Source organism: Schistocerca nitens, chromosome 7, assembly GCF_023898315.1.
Source record: "Schistocerca nitens isolate TAMUIC-IGC-003100 chromosome 7, iqSchNite1.1, whole genome shotgun sequence".
NCBI lineage: Eukaryota > Metazoa > Arthropoda > Insecta > Orthoptera > Acrididae > Schistocerca > Schistocerca nitens.
The window spans coordinates 319,413,343-319,429,262 of NC_064620.1; the positions used below are offsets into that span (position 1 = coordinate 319,413,343).

General features: G+C 37.1%; 1 protein-coding gene across 3 annotated transcripts in view; it reads right to left on the reverse strand.

The window, feature by feature from the left end:
* Positions 1-2,842: 2,842 nt before the first annotated feature.
* Positions 2,843-15,920, reverse strand: part of LOC126194751 (multidrug resistance-associated protein 1-like) — a 368,141-nt gene continuing 355,063 nt past the window's right edge. For all 3 annotated transcript variants that reach the window (XM_049933026.1, XM_049933028.1, XM_049933027.1), the window contains exons 30-31: positions 6,456-6,535; positions 2,843-4,376 (exon numbers count right to left, since the gene is read on the reverse strand). In XM_049933026.1, coding sequence (XP_049788983.1) covers positions 4,265-4,376; positions 6,456-6,535 — 192 coding nt within the window. In that variant the 3' untranslated portion in view covers positions 2,843-4,264. The remainder of the gene's footprint in view (positions 4,377-6,455; positions 6,536-15,920) is intronic.

The window sequence follows — 15,920 nt, forward strand, 5'->3', positions numbered from 1 at the left end:
AAGAAGCTTGCACAGGATAGAGTAGCATGGAGAGCTGCATCAAACCAGTCTCAGGACTGAAGACCACAACAACAAACAACAACAGTATCTATCTTTCCCCTAGTGAAATATGTTTGTAAATCCTTACATTTGTCCTCTAGCCATTCCTGCTTAAGCATTTTGGGCTTCCTGTCAGCCTCTTATTTTAAACGTTTGAATTCCCTTTCACCTGATTCACTTTCATATTTTCTCTTTTCACCCATTGAATTCAAGATCTGTGTTATTCCAGGATTTCTATTAGGCCTTGTCTCTTTAACTATTTGGTTCTCTGCTGCCTTTCTCTGTTTCATCTCTCAAAGCTACCCATTAGCCTTCTACTGTGTTGCTTTCCACTGTTCTAGTCAATTGTTGCCTAATGCTCCTTCTGGAACTCTCAACCACCTCTGGTTCTTTAAACCTATCCAGGTCCCATCTCCTTAATTTCCTACATTTTTGCAATTTCTCCAGTTTTAATCTGCAGTCCATAACCACTTAATTGTGGCCAGAGTACACATCTGCCCCTGGAAATGTCTTACAATTTAAAATCTGGTTTCAAAATCACTCTGTTGTACCATTCCATAATCAGTCTGAAACCTTCTGGTGTCTCCAGGTCTCTTCCACTTATATACCCTTCTTTCATGCTTCTTAAACCAAATGTTATTGATGATTAAATCATACTCTGTGGGAAATTCTACCAAGTGGTTTCCTTTTTAATTCCTTTCCCCCAGTCCATATTCACCTACAGTTTTTCCTTCTCTTCCTTTTCCTACTATCAAATTCCAGTACCCCATCACAATTAAATTTTTGTCTCGCTTAACTATCTGAATAATTTCTTTTATCTCATGATGTATTTCTTCAACCTCCTCATCATCTGTGGAGCTAGTTGGCCAATAAACTTCTACTGTTGTAGTGCATGTTGGCTCTGTGTTTATCTTGGTTACAATAATGTGTTCACTGTGTTGTTCGTAGTAACTTACCCATATTCCTATATTCTTATTTATTAGTAAACATACTTCTATTTGATTTCATATTTATGACCCTGTATTCATCCAACCACAAGTCCTGTTCATCATTCCACTGAACTTCATTAAGTCTCACTATATCTAACTTCATCCTATCAATTTCCCTTTTCAAATTTTCTAACTCATCTGTGCAATAAAGAGATCTGACATTCCATGTTCCAATCCGTAGGGTACCAGTTTCGATTCCACTGAAGACAACTTCCTCCTGGGTAGTCCTCATCCAGAGATCTAAATGTGGGACTATTTTTCCTCTGGATTATTTTACCACAAGAGGATATCATCATCATTTGACCATTGGGTAAAGTTGCAAGCCCTCAAGAAAAAAGTATGGCTGTAGTTTCCCCTTGCTTTCAGCCATTCACAAGACCAGCACAGCAAGGCTGTTTTGGCTGATTTTACAAGACCAGATATTAAACAACTGAGAAGGCTGCTGCACCTGTTCAGGAGCCACATGTCTGTCTGTTGCAGTTTCACCTATGGTGCAACTGTCTGTATTTCTGAGGCATGCAAGATCCATGGTTTATAGATGATGGTTTGTAAATATATAAAACTCAGAAGTGAATTAAATGTACTTTTTTATATGTAATTTGGTATTATCTCTTCTGCCCCAGAGCTGTTTCCTGTCACTGGTTTCTGTCGTATTTTGATTTATTATAAAAATGCTCATATAATAGCTAAAAGGTACAATCTCTTCCATGTGTATGAACTACTAAAACAGTAAAGTTTCAGGAACATAACATTGATGTATGAATCATTGTTTCATCTTTTGATATTGCTATCTAGTAATATTTATTCACATTGATTTTCCCATTTTCCCCTGCAGTCTGAATTTAAGATAATCTCATTTTCCAAGGAACAGCTCTTATGCTAGCAAAGAAATTTGTGAACTTACCTTGTACACTAACAGTAAAGCATCTTCTTATAGGATATGTCTGTTTCCTTGTATTGGCATTTGGTAATAAACTAGTTCTATTTGTGCCACTTGCATCTGTATTTTCTTTTCAATAAAGAGCAACAACTTTTCTCTTGCACAAGCAGACAGATATAGTCATTGTCCAAGAAGTCAATGGTATGATGCTTGTCCAGTTCAGCGAGTAAACTGTGTGATTAAATTGCCATGATTAAATTCATTATGTTTTTGCCATTATTACTGTCACTCTCTCAGATTGAGTCCTTTTCTTATTGTCAGATCAAGTTGTTCTCATGTTCTTGAGATTTTCTGCCAAGCCAACTGTCCAGTCATGAATTTTGTGCCTAAAATTCTTTTTGTGGTATTTCTAATTGTGTTATTTGTCTTTCTTCAGTTCTTCTTTTTTTCACCACTCCATTTTATTGTTTTAATTTTTACCTAATGCAGCCAGTGTTTTTTTAGCTACTAGCCTCATTTCCATGGCTTCGCTCCTCCTCCCTCTCTCCATCTCCTCCTTCCCCCCCCCCCCTCTGTGTCTTCCTCTTCCGCTGCCTCTGTCTATCCACTCGCCCTCCCATGTCTACTTGTCCAGATCCTCATCTCCATTCTCTCTGACTATCCATCTTCTTCTCTCTTTGTCCAGCTCCTCTACCCTCTCTCCCTTTCCATTCCCTCCTACCCCCTTCTCCATTTCCATCCCTCCCCCTTCCCATCCTTACCAACTTTATCTACCAATCTTCTATAGGCTTCAATGGTAAGAACTACCCAATTTCTTTTTCTTGTAATGATTTCATTCATTTTGTATTTAATTTGCTTGATTCATGTGCCTCTCACATATTAAATACATTTTGAAAGAAATAATATCTTTATTCAAGAATTTATTGTTTTATTTGAAACAAAAGTATGAAATGTGTGTAGTATACATAGCCATTCCAAAAAACATATTTTCTGAAATGAGAATGAACTGTACAATCACAGTTGCATACATAGACTTCAGATATCACAATTTATGGGCATTCATGTAAGGCAGTTAATGAAGTACATAGTCTATCACAACATCAAGACACAATATTCTCACAAACACTCAGTATCATTTGCAGCATTCTCTGACACACCAGAGAATGAAGGCCTGCTTTTCAAGCACGTAGTATACATCACAAACACATATTTGCTATCAGTGTCTGACAGTAATAGTAATAATAATTCATATAATGGAAAATCCAGGATGGAATGTAGCAGTTTTATGAAAAGGAAAGTTGCCACTCACCATATAGCAGAGATAATATTGTTAATAATGCATATAGATTTACATAAATGTCATGTGATGTAATGTGTCACTGACAAAATTGACACGGATGAATACAAAATAAATAAGTACTTTTGTAATAACTAATGCAATAAAACACAAAAGAGGATGATGTATCACATCTGCCACCAGCAACAAGGCTTTCATGTTGTAGTTTAACATCAGTATGGAAATCAGAAGTTACACTTTCCAATGTTGTTATTATTTACTACAATGAACTATGGAATGAATCAATTAGTTATCCAAAAATATAAAACAACAAAGTGCCATTTTAATGCTTTGGATTTCTCAATTTAAGTGCAGGAAGTAAATTGATTTATCACCTCCCACTGTCATTGTCATCATAAAAAATAGTAATATTTGCCTGTATCAGATAAAAAGACCATAACAGAAGACATGGTGGAATTAAAACTGCAAGGACCAATATTATGAGAGGTGAGTTACAAAAGAGTCATTGAGTCACTAATATAAAAGAAAATGAACATAGGCATCTTGTACACAGGATGCCTAAAGTTTACATGGCTATGGAAGCAAGATCACCAAGAAACATACTGTATTAACTTATTGGTATTAGTAACATCCCTCTGCAAAATATGTGCTAAAATGGATAGCTTATCAAGTGCTGGAAGGTTAAATGCGATTAAAAAATGTGCTGTGGTGAAGCTGAGAAAAAGAGCTTGTTTCTTGATAATCTTGGCAAGTTATTGCTTTAAAATATCATGTACAGCATTAAATTAAACAATCATTTACGATTATGAAGATAAATGATGGATGTCAAGTAGCATCTGTTTTTCTTGATTTTGTACTGTTTTCTATGTCCTGAACAAAAACACAAACTGGCAAAAAGTATGTTTGTGTCCATACATAGTTTCTTCTGGAAATCATTAAACTGTTTACAGCTAACCATGCTTATCTTGAAAGAAGCAGTTGGATACAATGGATTTTATGAACTGGAGGAACATATGGTTTTTGTCCTCTTCTACTTGATATATATTCTGTTTGTTTTAGTTACACTAAGCCTGCATCCTTTGCCATGCTGTAGAAGATAGAGGTCCTGTCCTCCAACAGTGACTGAGGTGAATCAAATTCTACTACTTTTCCTTTGTCTAACACAATAATTCTGGAAACAAAGCAAATCAAGCAATTAAAAATCGAAATTCAAGTTTTTCAGTACACATAATGTATCAGTACACCACCCCAAGCAAAGCAAGCAGACAAAATGGAGCACAAAATATTTATTTTGGATCATTTAGTTTCATACTGAGTTAGATAATGGTAGAGGAAGATTGGGAATATTAATGAATATCCACATGAGCATTAGAGTAAAGTGTCAGTAGTTTCAGACAGATCGAAAACTGATGGTGGAATATTAATGAATATCCACATGAGCATTAGAGTAAAGTGTCAGTAGTTTCAGACAGATCGAAAACTGATGGTGGAATTGAATGAACTGACAGTGTGACCTGTATCTGATGTTTGTGTCTGCTGCTACCTCTGATAAATGACATTTTATAATACTATCTAGCACAGGAATGTGGTATTGCCCAAGCATTGAATTTTATAGCTGTGCTTCCACCACTACACCATGCAGCTTCTGTCCTTGTGCTTGATGTTTATGACATCAAACCTCCTGAACTACTTGTTGTACAATGATACAATTTTTTATGTACATTCATCACCACATGTGTGTACTTTCTGCAAAATATGATGTGAATGGAGTTAGTAATGATGAACTAATAAATTTAAACATCATGCAGCATTTTTTAATAAATCCCACTGTTTATGACGTCACATCTCATGAACTTTGTGTCATAAAATGATATGGTACATGCAGCAGAATATGTGGGTACTGTCTGAAAAAGTATTGTGAACGGAGTTAGTAAAAAAGAAGAAATAAATTTAAATGTCATTCTTGATGTGGCATTTTTCATGCATCTAATTGTTTATAACATCATATTCCCTGAACTATGTTGTACAATGATATAATTTTGCATTTTCATGGTATATGAGCATACTGGATGCAAAGTGTGTTGCAAATACAGTTAGTAGTAAAGAAGTAATGAATTATAATGTCATGACACATATGCGTGAACAGTGCAAAAGTAGTAAGCAATAAACTGTTTTTCCTTTCATCATTTTGCCGGGGTTGTTAGTGAGAAAACATTTCCTGAAGGTTTGAAATTATGTGTAAAGTTTTTTGCAAGTCAATAAGTGTCCTCATTTGCAAATACTGAGTGAATACAATCATAAATTCATGCATTGTGGGCTATACTCCTTTTCATTCCCATCCCCATATCTTTGATAGGGAGATAGTTCTTAGCTCCACAGCAATTGTGGTTTAGGAGGAGATGTGGAAGAAACACACACACACACACACACACACACACACACACACACACACACACACACTCTCTCTCTCTCTCTCTCTCTCTCTCTCTTTTTCCCTCTCTCTGTCTCTCTCTTTTTCCATTATTTTTGTAGTATGTATTGATATAAACTTTTTTTGCTAGGTAAAATATGTAGAATATGAACAACCAATGTGACATCTAATGACAAACCTTCTTCTCAACTACACATCTAATGTGTGGGTTCTTTGGCAACTTCAGTAAAGGGGGTGTATGACCCAATTTCTGCCTTGTCTGATCCGCCACAATAAATTAATGTTTAAGAGAGCATTTTTCTGTAACATCTGGTATGAAGACCCCCCCCCCCCCCACACACACACACCTTCAATTACAAAATATATTTCTATTGCATTATTACCATATTACCATAAGGCTCCAATTCCAGACTTTGTATGTGTAGCAATAAAACATATTAGTCTCATAATCACCTTTACAATAATATTCTGTTTCTAACTAGCTAAGACACTGAAACATTATAAGGTTTGCACATTCAGAATCTAGAACACAGGATAGAAAAAGAATGCCTCAAAAACTGAAATGAAGCATTCACTGAAAAACAGACAATTACCAATTAGTAGAGCACCTGATACAAGTTCTTATTCTGTTTCCAATGTTGGCTATTTTTTCCATTATTATTCGTTAGTTACCATAGAATAAATAAAATATCCTGCACACTTTCTTACCCAGTTAATACTATAGACCCAACAAATGTTAGTTCATATGGTTTCTCTCAGTTTTTTGCATCTGTAGATGTAATCCTATCATTTACATGCCATGACATATAGGCTATATACCTGTTGTAATCGATGATTGTGTTTAACCTATGAGCAATTGTCAGGACTGTGCACTGTTCAAATTCTGTGCGTATTGTTTGCTGGAAGAAAGAAAAAGAGAAATAATTTAGAAATACGGACATATTAACAGTAAATCAGCAACATATTCTGAGGTGACAAATTCTTTTTCACATTTCAAGGAAAGGTGACAAGCAGGGCAAAAGATTTAAAAATGACTACAGCTCACAAGCAACTTTTCAGTGAAAAGCTCCATTACAAATATATATTATGTTTCAAAACGTTCGTTGACTGCACATTAAATATATTCTGCTCAAAACTAAGGAAGATGGTATAGTTATACCTACAGAAAAAAAACTTTTGCATAGAATTGCATGTCATGAATATTTATATTTACTGAAAGTCTTGGGACAGACACAATGCATCTGCAATAGATTACTTTCTCTCTCTCTCACTCTCTCACTCTCTCTCTCTCTCTCTCTCTCTCTCTCTCTCTCTCTCTCGCTCTCTCTTTTTTCTCTCCAACTGAGTTATCACCACTGTGTATGCAGACATGCCTGGGCCACACACATGCACATGTACAGAATGCCATGGCAGTTTCGGGTTAATGGGAGCAATTCATTAATACTCTATTGACAATTTAAATATCCTTTCATGTTTGGAGCTGCAACCCACTACCAGCTTGAGTTCCCCAAAGTACTTACATTCCCAACAGAACTATGGATTTAGCAGATACCACCATTTTTGTGCTCTACTGAAGCAACTAGCCATGCAGGTCTACAGGCAGCCTATAGTAGGTGTGAAAAAGGTTTCATGTGGTAGTTGCTCGCTGAATCTCTGAAGTCAGAAAACAGCCTAGTCTCTCTTTTGTGATTCAGCTTTCAGACTGAGCAGGTGGCTTCCTGTCATCTTGCTTGTTACAGAGTACATGGATTAGGCTGTCTACCTCTGTCTCAGTTCTCTTTGTCCTGCCACAAACCACTTAAAACAGTAATCACCTTCTCACCCTCTTCCTATTGCCTCATTCTATGACTGCTTTGAGTGGTGGACAGGCTTATAGCCCAAACTGGATGAGACACTCAGTATACAGAGTTCTGAGAATATAGCAGAATTTAGCTTATTCAACTCCATTTCAAGAAACCTCCCTTCTCACACCCTCCTCATGCACATGCTCCACCCTGATGCCTGCACACACATGCGTATTGTTTCTTTTTTTTTCATAAATTAATTCTTTATTTTTGTATTAACTAAACAAAACTGCTAACAAACTTGTTGTCCTCTATTTAACACTGTGATTTTGAAGTTACAGATCACCATTTCAGTAAATATTAGTAGAAGCTAGTTAATTCTTTACATTTACTGTGAAAGACCATAATGACATCATAGCAGTATCATTACCACCACACTAATTATAGGTTGTTCTTCAAAATTAATAATTAATGTAATCTGGTAGACTAATGATACTTGTGAACTTCATGTTGTAAGATATTTCATTTAAATTGTGACCATCCAAGACTAATGTATCTGTAAACTCTCAAAAAGATGAGATAAAATGGGAGCTCAAGGAATACACAAATTTCGCTATCAACCAAAAGAAACACATAACATGCTTGAATGAGTCTACATTTACACTGTTTCCTAAAGCAGGGTACATTTACGAATGGAGATGATCAAGGGAAGTATGCCATCCAGACTATCAAGAACTGACTGTGAAGAACTGAAACATCACAAGTTGCTGCTCTCAGTATGAGTCTTTGCATGTTTTGTTAATATACTATGTTTTTGCATAGATTTGTAACACCTTTCTAGTCAGTGGAATAATATTTAAAGGGGAGTAAGCTGGTAACAGTATTAGTCAACTAGTTTTCATTTGATTTCTGACAAAGACAAAACTGCTTGGTTTAATAAACTATTTAAGTGTGAGAAACACAGCTCACTTATGTGAACTGATGTATGTACAATGATGAGTGAATGATTTCATGAGTGTGGCTGACACACTATGCCTAGCAGTTCATGAGTGACTAGTGCACATGTGTGCTCAACAGAGTAATATAGCCGCTGCTGATGCAGTTCCATCAGCTTCAAATCCTTCCCAGCAGCTTGCATGTGCCTATGGCGCACGGGGATGCAGTGTTGTGATTTTCAGTTGCAGCAGTCAAGGAATATCGGGAATCATCCCAGTGACTTGCGTAGGTAGACCCACACCTGTGCAGTGAGTGTGTTTTTGCTTGCTGCACTCATTGCGGCCACAACTTGTTTGATGCACAAGGTGGCATATTGACAGTAAATAAAGAGCAGATGAGGTGTAATACCGCCTAACAATTTGTAGTCACTCTTGGGATGCACAACTGGTTAATGTGGATGTGAAAGGTGGCAATGTTTGTATGAATCAAATGGACCAAGAGTAGGAGGTTGTTTAGCAAGGATCAGTTGTAGGAGATAACTGTAATGATTTCAGTTATGTCTGTTGTGAAGATGGTAGTGTTGATAGGTATATGAAGGTATCTAATGGTGAACAGCAGGTTGTAATGTAGCAAGATTCTGATCGTAATGTTGAGAGGTATAAGTTTCCACAAATGGGATTTGTTGCGGCAGATGCCTGATAATATTGGGAAGCAAATAAAGCTCACTTAAATCTGAAGTTGGTTATGTTAAATCTGAAGATGGTTCAACTAAATCTGAAGTTCAATTAAAACCAGTGTGGATTCAATTGAAACTGAAGTGAAATTTGTTAAGTTGGAGCTGAATTCTGTTAGAGTCGAGCTCAAGAAAGACCTTGAGGTTATCAGAATCGAATGTTACTACAGAAATAGTGAGTTGAGGCTAGATTATCTGAGCAGGTAGGGGAGACTGATAACAACTGTCATAGTAAGGCACAAGAGTTAGAGCCATTCCTGCACAGCCTTTTGCCAATAATGGGTGGATAAAATGAAGTATTTTGACAACAAACTTGATGCTGAAATAATTATACTGGGTCTTGAAAATAAACTGTGTACCCAGATAAGGCAGCACCTACAGATACCATTGAGGGATTTATTAATTTCCTGCAAAGAATTTGGAGAGTTTATCCTCACAAAGAGCCAAAGAATTATGGTATAATCAATGCACCAAGAGATATAGGGCAATATGGAGTCAACCAAATGGGAGTGAATAATAGACATGATGGGCAGAGGATGTCAGACTAGTGGAATAACAATCATTGCAGGTGTAGTCACCAAACATGGATAGGAATATTGGACCCATGGGTAGAAATGGGGAACAACCTCACCTCGAGAGTGCAGGCCTGAGGAACAGGGATTAGCTTCTGCCATGGCTCAGGCAGGAGCAAGTTTGGGGAGAGACTCACTATAAAATGGGAACTGGGAGGACCATATGGGGAGTAGGATACTGATTGAAAGTGGAGTCAAAACAGAGAGTTCTTGTAGCTCCAAAAGGGGAGAAGTAGTTATGGCCATCTGAAAACAGAAATAACCAGGTAACTAAAGATATAGTTTTAGACAAGTGGAAATACAGTTGTTATGTGGAAGAAAGACTGGAATTTGGATCTTTGGGGGGACAGGTGGATGAAATAGAACGGGTTGCTTAAAACAAGGTGGAGGGGATGTACAGACAGGGTTTTGAGATGGCATTAGTCATGTAAACACTAAAAGAAAAGACATTGGTTGGTTGAAATTTTGGTCCATTGAGGATGGAGTGGAAGACTATTGGAAAGAAGAGTATGACCCGGAAGAGGAGAAGATGCCTGAAGGAGAAGAAGCAATGGGAAGTGAGGGTGAAATGAAAGGTGAAGACATTACACAGGATTTTGTTTTTGATGAGGATGATGTGTTAGTCAGCAAATCTGAACATGTTGTGGATGAGTCAGTAATGGACAAAGTAATACTGGCAGGACAACTAAAATAATATTGAAATCTCGATGTTTTGGTTCGATAGGGAAATCTGTGGATCACAGATAAATTTGCTTCACCTGGGCTTGTACACAACCTTTTATCATGACTCGTCTGCAAAAGGGGTTCAGTTGAGCACACTTGCATTCGCACCCTATATTGAGTAAACAGCCAGCCTAAGTACAGCAGTGAATGAATTCAAGTATTTGTCTAAATAACGGTCGTTCACAAATGATTTACACCAACAGTTTAGAATGAAAACTTTTTATTTTACTAAATCATATCCACAAAACAAACTGATGACCACGTGATACTATGTCGGTAGCTCTTAGCCGCACCGACCTTACTGCACCGACGGACCATGATCAAAAGACCTCGACCTTTGTCCCTTATCCTCTGTCCTGTGTCCGGTCATGTGACACTTCATTAGTCAAATATACTATTTCTAAACATGGCCATCATGCATTTGCAATGTTACAATATTATAATACATAAAACTAAATACCTTATATTATTTTGTAGACAATCATCAGATTATTTACATATTTAAGGGCACTCCACTTTTTGGTAGTTTCACCCCTCTTCTTTTGTTTAATCACGTCTTTGCCTAAAAGGTGTGGCATACGAAATACTCATTTTTGCTCTACATAGATCAAAAACTGAACAGTACCTTCACAATAAAAGACAATAACTTATTATGCAGAGGTTCTCAAACATCCTTACAACTTAATTTTTATATAAAACATGTTCTTTAATGTCCAAAATATTATCCCTGCAACTATACTTTAAATTTGAGTTTTGAACTATTTTGAAGAGCTCTTATGTTGATGGAGTACTCCTATTTCAGTGATCAGATACCCAGCAAATCCAATGATTAGCAAGACAAGCACACCTTACATTATTAACAAATGTACCAAGTTATGCACTGAGACATAGGCAATTATGTAACTAAGTAATTCAATGTTAAACTGTTATATGCTGCCTCCTCTCTTTATCAAGAAGGTGAGTCCATAAATATATTGACTTGTGCTTGCTACATCACACCTGCTCTTCCACAGTAAACATTACCACATCCAGTAAATTAGTTATACTATTACAGTATCCCTTGTAACCTCACAAATTTGGAGACGAACATGTGTGTGAGGTAGTCAACTGTGATAAGAGACAACAGATTAGTGCTAAGTTATTAGATGAAGGCCAGTCCTTGGTGAATGAAGTGAAAGAGAACCACCAAGTTAGTCAAGTTGAAATAGGGGGTGTTCCCATGGAAGCTTTGATAGACAGTGGAAGTGTCATGTATGAGATATCACAGGCATGACGAGGGTCAACAGCTAAGCAGACTGAGTTAGTAACAATGTTAGTAATGGGGGTAAAGATCATTGAGGTGACAGACAAATTGATGAAAGTGATTAAGTGGGGAGTTTAATTGTAAATTTCAATACTGGGACACAGAACAAAATTTCAGTTCTTAGCAATACCTGAGCTAATGATGGAACTGCTTTTTGGAGTAGACCTTTTCAACAAACTGAAATGGACGACTGACTTTGCAAAAAGGGTATTTTGCTATGATTTAGGTGGGAATGTTAGGAAGATTCCATTTTTTGGCCAGGTAGATAAGGATCATGTGGAACTACCTTTAAGGGACATCCATCTGGAAATGGAGTATAATGTATATGACATAGGAATACGACCTGAAGCAACATGGGTGCTGAGTGACCAGGAGAAAATCATGATGCAGAAAGTGGGAAGTACACTAGAATTAACAGGCAGACAGCAAGAAGATTTAAGGTAAGTTCTGAGTAGAAATAAAAGAGCCTTTTCTGATAGACCAGGAGTGGTGAAATGGGTTAAATGTAAAATAGCAATATAGGACCATTATCCATTTTTTTTGGAAAGTCTTATTCAATACCTGTTTCAAAACAGGAAGTGATGATGTAAATAAGTCAGAAGAATGGTGGATTTGGGGATCATTGAGCAGTGCCAAAGTGGTATAACAGCTACTTTGTAGTTGTGGGGAAGAAAAATGGAACTGTGTGAATAATCATAATGCTAGTGAAAGAAGACACTAAGATCACAAAAAGAAACAGGGATATTCACAACTATGAAACAAGGCATAGAAAAGATTTTCATATGGTTAGCAGAAGATGAAACTTCACAGCAAAAAACTCCTATGTCAAAGGAGCTCTTTTTAATAATTTCTTACCAAATGAAGTTAAGATATTGACAGGGGATACCTTTAAAAAGTGAATCAAACAGTGGCTTATCCAAAAATGCCTTTATAACTTGAATTTATCATGAATTAGAATGTAATAAGAAATAATGTAAAGCAAAAAGCTTGTAATTGTAAAAACTTTATACTAAGTTGAAAATGCACATGCATGTAAAATTACATGTTACAAGGAATAAATTGAATTGAATTGAATTATATCATTGATGCACATCATTTGAATAAAATTGTGATACAGCAGAATGACAAATCAGGCAATATGGAAACTATTTTATAAAAGTTTCACAGAACCAAATATGTAACATCATCATTCATTACTTGTGGGTACTAGAATACAAAGCTTGCAGAAGAGTCAAGAAAGTACAGTGGTTTCCTCAGTGAAAAAAATTCTATCAATTCTGGATGGTCCTCTTTGTGTTACAACCTGACCCATCTTGTGTTCTGCATCCTTCCTTGAACCATTTGGCACACACCCATTGCATTGCCAAAAAACTTTGTCCTGCATGAGCAGCAGTATCCTGGATGGATGCATCACACTCTCTCATGCCAACAATGCACCCTCTTTCAAATTTACTGATTTCACAGTACATTTCAGGCATACATCTGTGGGGTATCAGGCACATTTGCTCAAATCACACTGATCCACTGCCATCAGTTTAAAGCAACAAAGGGAGCTGCAGGCACATTTTACTGGCAGGAGCTGTTGTGCAGCAATATCGAAGTTGACCTTGAACTCATGGACTGACGTGGTTCAAATGCTAATCATTAATGCAGATCATAGTAACGTACATGTCCTGCAAACATGAAAGTCCTATCTCTAGTCATCTCTAGTCAAATTATACCATCCTTATTTTAATATCCCATTTTGCATTGCTATGGATGCATATGGATATGTGCTGGGTGTGGAAGTGTTTCCAAATGTACACACATCAGAAGGGATGGTAGAGCACTAGAAAACTACATATGGTAATTGAACGTTTTCAGCATCAGACAAGAATTATAGTGTGTCTGAATTGGAAGCTCTTACTTTGGTGTGGGGGCCCCAGAAATTTGAACAGTAATTATTGTGTAACAAAACTATTGTCTTCATTGATCGTAGGGCATTAAGTTTTCTTATAACTTTTAAGGTGCAACATAGTAGGCACAATAGGTGGGCACTGTATTTGCAGAAATCTGAATTGGAGATTCATTATTTAAGAGGTGATGAGAATGTTACAGTAGATGCTTTGTCTTGGGTGCCAAACAATATGAACGGGAATGGTCAAGAGGGAGAATAGGACAGGAGTGAGACAAAGGTAATATACTTTGTAAAGGTTAAAGGTGAAAGCACAATTAAGAAGGTTTTCCCGAGTGTTAGACTTGAGGAAAATGCAAATGAAAACCTAAGATGGTCAAGCATTAATTGAACTCAGGTGGTTAACCACAGGTAAAAATCCATTATTTAGAAGGAAAGGTGACAGAGTAGTAAATTGGAAACTAAGCTTCCTGGACCAGTATGTAAAATTAATTACTGTAATGCATGAAAGTTGTGGATACTTTGGACCACGCCAAGCTTAAAGAAAGTGTCATATTTAACAACTTGGGAAGGATGGTGAAAAGGAGGCTAGCTGCATGTGCTACACATCAGAATGTGAGGGCAAATACCATGCCAATTCAAGATTTGAGCAAAATGTACTGACTACTAGATCTAGAGAATTAATAGCAGTAGATTTGTTTGGTCCTTCATTGATGTTAAGAAGAGGGTGTAGTTATATTGTTATGACATTAGACAGATTTTAAAATTTTTCCAAACTCTGTCCAATCAAGTGGACTCAGGTTGATATATTGGAAAAGGTTTTGTTCCCCTACTGGGTAAGTCACAGGCCTTGCTGTCAGACAATGGACCACAATCTGTGTCAAAGTGGTTCAAGCTGTGCATGGAGAACAATGGTGTAAAGCACATTAAAATTTCAGCTTATTTCCCACAAGGGTACACAACTGAGAGAGTTGTGAAGCAGATGAATAGGTTGTGCTGGCCTATTACCCTAATAAACATTGGTCAACTATGTGCCTACATCTGAGACAGCTATAAGTAATTTGCAGCTTGAGGATACTGGGCCTGCTCCATGTGAGCTCATGCTGGGGGTTGAACCTAGTAATTTGATAAAGGAAGAGGTTGAGTTTCCAGTTACTCAGGAACTACCTGCTCAGGAGAAGGAGAAAAGTGGGAAGGGTCAAATGAGGAAAAAGGCAAGAGAAATGAAGAGATGGCATGAAAGTGGGCTGAAATCTGTTGTACTTGAAATTGGGGACTTATTTTTGGTGAATATCAAGCAGCAGTCAAAGAAAATAGAAGGCTAAATAAAGAAATTTTGGTGTGTGTACCATGGGCCATTTGAAGTAAAACAGAAACACCATGCAGATGAGTATTTGCTAGCATACCCAAGATCTAAGAAGGCATTTGGTTTGAGAAACATCACAGATCTGAAATTATATATGTGATATGGATTGTTGGGAGAAATTCTTCTGCATGCACACTTTATGGTAATATAAGGGTAGGAACAAGTTATCTCCTAGGAGAGATAGTGATGATTTCAGTAGAACTTAGGAGTTAAGCTATAAGGTGTTATCAGGTAGTAAGCTTGTGGAGGGTTGAATTATGATCAATATCTAAGTTAGGTATGATTTACCACATTGGTGTGGGGAAATAGAACCATTGGCTGTATCCCCCAATAATATTGCTGCCCTACCACATCAAGAACAACTGTATCTGCCAGATCAATTCTTTATAGTACATACTCTATACTACACACACTGTCTATGCTACAAGAATAAAAGTATTCATAGTAAGTGACGGGAGTGTGAGTGATTATTTATTGTTGTAATTTACCATGCATGCTCCCCACTACCTGCAGTAGTGACCCCATTATTTTCTTTTCAACTGTGCCATGAAATACCAAGTTATGCTTGTGATGGCATGCCACTGATCACCATGGGATACAAACTTCTCGCCACGAAGAAAACATCCCACAACAGTGCTTCATCGCCTGGCAACACTACAGATTATTTATTTGTGCATTTATTTTGTGATCTTGCCGATTCCCAGATGATGAAACCAGTGCAACTGTGGTTCTCAGACAGGCAACAATGTTCCCATTGCTTCAACAACCACCAAACCAGGGCATCCTTACCTCTTGCCAAATGGGCGAACACATTTAATTTCAAATCTAGTATGATGTTATCATTGAAAGTGGTGAGACAAAGATTGCCACTTCCTTTATTAACTGTGGTACATCAACAGTGACCATACACTGTGAACAATGGCTGCCTGCCACTTTCCCCACTTCTCACCTAACCAGCGATACTAATATACCA